Raw genomic sequence first — 6,000 nt, 5'->3', positions numbered from 1 at the left:
CCTGTGATATGGTGCAATGTGCAGCATCACACATGCGGGAAGAGTCAGGGAGTGCGCTGTGCAGACTCCATCTTCGCCCTCATGCCAGCCAACGATGCTGGTCTCTACGCCCCGAAAGGCCCAGTGAACTGTCTCAGTCTTTCAGTATTCACAATATTCTCTCTCTGAGGGTTTGGAGGCAAGACTAATAATAGTAATAATAATAATATCAATAATTAATATCCTGCTTTCCAATGGATTTATTTTGAATTTTAGGGAAGGTTCAGGTTTGCTGTTGAATTGTATTTTCGGTGGTCAGTGAAAGATTGCATAAATGTGTGCACATAAAAACACTTTGTATTTTCTGCAGGTGTGGAAAGAACCAAGATGGCTTCCAAAGGAAGGGAGAGAAGAGAAACAACCCTCAATTCCTCCTTTGTGGAAGAAACTGGAGGAAAGAAGACCTCCGGACAGGTTAGTGCCCAGACCTCCTTTTTTGTGGTGGAGCCATTGGGAATTTGACTGACTAGGATGCAATGGGGGTGTTATTTACAATCCTTTGTCTTTCAGCGAAGGCTGCTTTCTATTGCAGATCACCTTTTGAGATGTGGCAGTGTTCTTCACAGAGGAGGAATGGCCACTCTTGAGTCCAAAGCAGGAATTTCTGTACAATGAGGTGATGATGGAAACCTATGAAAATGTGTCCTCTGTGGGTAAGGACACATCGCCCTTCCTATAGAATGGGGGCAAGTGCTCTAGAACACTACATTGCATGCAACACTGGTCCGAATTCAATTTTTATAGCAACATCCTGTGAAATCATGGAATTTGTAGTCTGTAGTTTCTAGAACTGCCCACATTACACCGGATCTTAAATCCCTCCATTGGCTGCCCATTAGTGTCTGGGCAAGATACAAGGTGTTGTTTGTAACCTTTAAAGCCCTACATGGCTTGGGTCCTGACTACTTGCAGGAGTGCCTTCTTCCACACAATACTCCCTGCACTAGAAAAAGTCTCCTAAAGCCTAAGAAAAGTAGATTGGCTACAAAAACCCAGAGGACCTTTTATTCTGCCACTCCTAGGCTTTGGAATGACCTGCCAGAAGAGATCCATCACATCTCCACCTTAGAAGCCTTTAAAAAGGCTGTTAAAATGGATCTCTTTTGGCAGGCCTTTCCAGATTAGGGCTTTTCACTGTCACTGACACTTTTATTGCTACCAATACCTTGGCTACCTTGCATAGATAGAGGTTCTCCCCTCAGCCTCTCCACCCTCATTTTAGCCCATTTTTCCTTTTTCTTATCTGTATTGTAATTTATCTTACTTAGAGCTGATATAGACAGGCCAAAATAAAGCTGCTTCTGGTCACTTTGGAGGTATGCTATTTAAATGATGCATGTGTCCTAAGAGGCCAGAAGCCATGACAAAGCCACACTACAATCCTAAGGACAGGAGCGCAGCTTTGGTGCAGCTTCTGGCCTCTTAAAATGCATGTGTCATCTGAACAGTAATAATAATAATAAGAAGAAGAACAAAAATAAGAACAAGTGTGATGTATGTTTGAATTGTAATTTTATTGATTGTATGGTGGAATTTGAAGATTATTTACAGTTTGACCTCAGTATCTGCTGAGGTTTGGTTTCAGGACCCCATGAAGTAACCAAAATCAATGGATGTTAAGTCCTATTACAAACAATGGGGTTGTAGTATGATGTGCCTTACATAAAATGGCAAAATCAGGGTTGGCTTTTGGGGGATATATTGAGATGCAGAATCTGTGGATCCTGAGAGCTGACTGTGAAATGTTAAAAAGCAGTTGAAATCATCCTATTAAGAGAAATGTAACCCATGTCATTGGACTCATGGAGAAGTGGTCAGATGGAACCAAGGAGAATGTGTTTCTTTGGTTGGTTTCCTTGGAAAGAATTGGGAATCTTGGCCAAGGTGGGAGTTGAGTCAGTTGAGGCTGAGAGAAGGAGGGGAGACCTCAGGACAAGAGCATTTCTCTGGGTTAGTTTGCCTGTTTCCTATTTTATGTTAGTGTTTTGAGTACTGTCTTCCTTACAGAGGAACCTACTCCTGCTTTGTGAAGGCATCACAAGTTGGACTGGTTGATCTCACCTGAAAGCATCCTTCTGGAGGTCTTTAAGCAGAGGCTGGATGGCCATCTGTCAGGGATGCTTTGATTTGGATTTCCTGCATCGTAGGGGGTTGGACTGGATGGCCCTAGTGGTCTCTTCCAACTCTACGATTCTATGATTCTATGATTTTTATTCATTCATTCCTATTGTACGTTCTTTTAACTGTATGGTTGTGTTATTTATTACATTTCATCCCATCTTTCTCCCATGGGTGGGTCTCAAGGTGGCTTAGAATACAAAATGTAGAATGAACAAAAGCATCTTTGGGTCTCCATTAGTCCAAAATGACTTGGAGACACACCAGCACCACCAGCAGCAGCACCACAACAAGGCAATGTCACACCTTCTTCCCCTCCTTTCTTTCAACGGTCAGATCCCTGATTTTGTCACATCCCTAATTTTGCTTTAGGACTAATCTGCCCAATTTTCTTCTTTCACTGGCCAAAGACAGTGAGGCCAAAGTTGGAGATAAAGGGAACCCACCACAGGGCCCTGTCTACGTTGCAGATGGGAGCGAGGCCATAGCCATTGCGGAACAGGAGGAAGAAGAGGAGGAAGAGTATATAACCAGGAAACATTTGACATTGTACGTTTTCTGCCACTCATATCATGCTGAAAACATGCAGAAAAGAGTATCTATTGAACTCTTCTCCTGCATCACATTTTAGATGAGCTGATTTTCCTCTTTACTTAGCTGTCCAAAGCAATAGGCAAGTTAAAAAAATTCCTCCCACCTTCCCTCCAACCCTTCACTTTCACATGGCTCCTCTCTGTTTGTTCCCCTCTTCAGTGCGAAGAGAAGATGCAGCCAGTCAGGAAGGCCATACAAGATCTGGACAACCCAGGCAAGGGGCACTTGGTGGAAGAACTGGAGAATCCTATGCTCAGCTGTCTGTTGAGATAGGCGACCACATCGGCGAGTGCTTGAAAGCTTATTCCAACAAGCAGGAAACTATACTTTGGCGAAGGTAAGTCTCAGCTACTTTCCTGCCAGGCCTTTTACCATGGAATCCAATGACCCCGACGGAAAACCCAGGACAGGGCTATAGAAAGGGAGCTTGTTTGGCTCTCGGTGGCTCCCCTTGAGGTCCAATGGACACGGCAGATTGCAGTCTGGAACATAGTTGAATGCAGGAGCAATCATGGGTCTTGGCTTCCATGTCGACCTGTTCTCAGTTTTAATACCCTCTAAGATGCTGAGTTTGAGGGATATGGTTCAGCACTGTCAATAGTTGCCTTAAAATCTGAAACTGCGCATGTGCATATACTTCCAAAAGCCCCTTCTGATCATGTGCAGGGATCACCAGGGCCTTACTGCTGCTGCTGTTTATTCCACTGGCGGCCTTTGAGGGAAGGGAAGGAGCGCGCCGGGGGTTCAGCAGCCTCCCCTTCCTTCCTTCCTTCCTTCCTTCCTTCTTTTGAGGAGATTTTGAAGAGGCCGCAATGGAGCCCAGGAAAGGCAGGAAAGGAAGACTCTGCTTTGGAAATAGCTTCTCTGTGTATACTGTATGTATATAGATATATAGATATATATATAGATGTATGTGTGTTTGCCTCTGCTGTTCTTATGGCTGGGAATGTTGCTGAGGACTGAGGGGAGAAGAAAGGGTCAGTTTTGTGCAAATTCACAACTTCTGTGCATCAAAGAGTCCAATGTGTTGAAATAACAAAGACCTTTATTGAAAACACAGCCAGAAATTCAGTGTTTAAGCCAGAACTGGCCTCCCCAAGCCAAAGAATATACTGAAACTCCAAAACCTAAAACTACACCTTCTACCAAACCTAGCCCCCACCTACAATTACCATCATCTATCCCCCACTATTAACCAGCCCCACTTTGCCATCCTTCTCACACGCACAATCTCTCCCCGCCCCAGACATTCGAAGAAGCTAGTTCCCTTTCTGTTACTACCGGTCCCCAACTTTCTTCAGCCAACATCCCACAAATTCTGAATGCTATCATTGCTATTCTAGCTAGCTGCAATAAATCCCAGTCCCCCATCTAACTAACCTAAACCACGGCCCATAATCCCCAGCCAAATTTATAACCCAAAGCGATTATCTATACTAGTAGCAATGAAAACCTAAACTTAACAAAATATAACATAAACAGACATATGGACATAAAAACCGTACAAATAAAATCATGAGGGCCTTTTCTTAGCACTGCTGGATTGAAAAAAGATTTTTGTATTCCTTCTTTACAAAAATAAAGTTCGTTCACTGCTTGGATTTGTGTGGCTTCTCTCCTGTATGGATTCTCTGGTGTGTCAGTAGCTGAGACTGCTGAGAAAAACAGTTCCCACAATGCTGGCATTTGTAAGGCTTCTCTCCTGAGTGGATTCTCTGGTGTGTCAGTAGCTGAGACTGCTGAGAAAAACAGTTCCCACAATGCTGGCATTTGTAAGGCTTCTCTCCTGAGTGGATTCTCTGGTGTGTCAGTAGGTGAGACTGCCGAGAAAAACATTTCCCACAATGCTGGCATTTGTATGGCTTCTCTCCTGTGTGGATTCTCTGGTGTGTCAGTAGGTGAGACTGCCGAGAAAAACAATTCCCACAATGCTGGCATTTGTAAGGCTTCTCTCCTGTGTGGATTCTCTGGTGTGTCAGTAGGTGGGACTGCTGAGAAAAACAGTTCCCACAATGCTGGCATTTGTAAGGCTTCTCTCCTGAGTGGATTCTCTGGTGTGTCAGTAGGGTTGACTGCCGAGAAAAACAATTCCCACAATGCTGGCATTTGTATGGCTTCTCTCCTGTGTGGACTCTTTGATGCATGACAAGGATAGACTTGTACATAAAATGTTTCCCACAATTCTGGCAGTTGTATGGCTTCTCTGATGTGTGGACTCTCTCATGACTGACAAGTTCTTCTGTAAAGAAAAATAATGACAGATAATACTGAAATTCAGAGTTAAGAGAGGAAAGTGTTAGCCCAATATTTAGCCCTACGTTCACGCCTCCCTATTTGAGATTAAATTAATAGAGTTGGAGTGGGTGACCTGAGCATGATTCTGGTGCAGGTGCCCCAAATCCATGAAATGATTATATCCTTACTCAGAGGAGCTGGCAAAGAGGAGATTGTGGGGAACTACCTTGAGGTAATCAGTAGAAGCAGATAGTCATAGAGACTGTTGAATAAATATTCATTTAAACATGTGTAAAAATATCTTGATTGAAAAGTGGCATCATATCCTGTGAGATGGCCAGAGAGTGCTGAGTCAGAGCACATGGCATGATGCAAGCTAACTGCAGAGGACGCTTCATAGTGTGGCATCAGGAAATGAATCACAACCAGTACAGCATACAGGTCACATGTGGATTGCTGTGGATAGGATTGAATTGTACACTGGTACCCCGGGATACGAAAGGACCGGGTTACGAAATATTCGGGATACGAAAAACGAGGCTTGGAAAAACCTGTCCCGGGTTACGAAAGATTCTTCGGGTTACGCAATCCTTTTCGGCGCGAAATTCAAATGATGCAAAGTGCAGCGATAGGCTTTCCAGGGATTTAAAGGGCTAACGGCTAACCCAGGGGGCTGGGTTAGGATTAGCTTTGGCGCGATTTTTGAATTTCGTTAGCAGCAGTGATTGGCTTGCGAAATCAAGCCAATCAATTGCATTGGCTAACGAAATTGGGGGGGGGTGGCTTGCCTTGAGAAATAAAAGCCGGCTTCCATCAATCTGCCCCCTTTGTCTGGCCCTGCGGACTGGTGACAAAGAGTCTCTTTGGAGCTCTAGTCTTGGTTGCGGTTCAGACTTTTCCTAGCTTTCTGCCTTGGGACTTTTGGACTTTTTCTGGCTTTGCCATATCTTCGGATCAAGACCGGCCATCAGCAATTTCTCTACCGGTAGGTTGATGGATTTTTACCTTCTTCTT

The 6,000-nt window shown here is 44.2% G+C and overlaps 1 protein-coding gene across 1 annotated transcript in view; it reads right to left on the bottom strand.

Annotated features, from left to right (window-relative positions):
• Positions 1 to 3,099: 3,099 nt before the first annotated feature.
• The window catches only part of LOC149284958 (uncharacterized), a 130,126-nt gene continuing 127,225 nt past the window's right edge, over positions 3,100 to 6,000 (bottom strand). Inside the window, exons 4-5 of the mRNA XM_089495895.1 lie at positions 4,511 to 4,882; positions 3,100 to 3,233 (exon numbers count right to left, since the gene is read on the bottom strand). Coding sequence (XP_089352021.1) covers positions 3,100 to 3,233; positions 4,511 to 4,882 — 506 coding nt within the window. The remainder of the gene's footprint in view (positions 3,234 to 4,510; positions 4,883 to 6,000) is intronic.

The sequence above is a fragment of the Sceloporus occidentalis genome, unplaced genomic scaffold, assembly GCF_023333645.1.
Source record: "Sceloporus occidentalis isolate IW3139 unplaced genomic scaffold, rSceOcc1.0.p SCAF_86, whole genome shotgun sequence".
Classification (NCBI taxonomy): Eukaryota; Metazoa; Chordata; class Lepidosauria; order Squamata; family Phrynosomatidae; genus Sceloporus; species Sceloporus occidentalis.
Note: the sequence above shows the minus strand (reverse complement) of the source record. Positions and strands in the feature narration are given on the sequence as shown.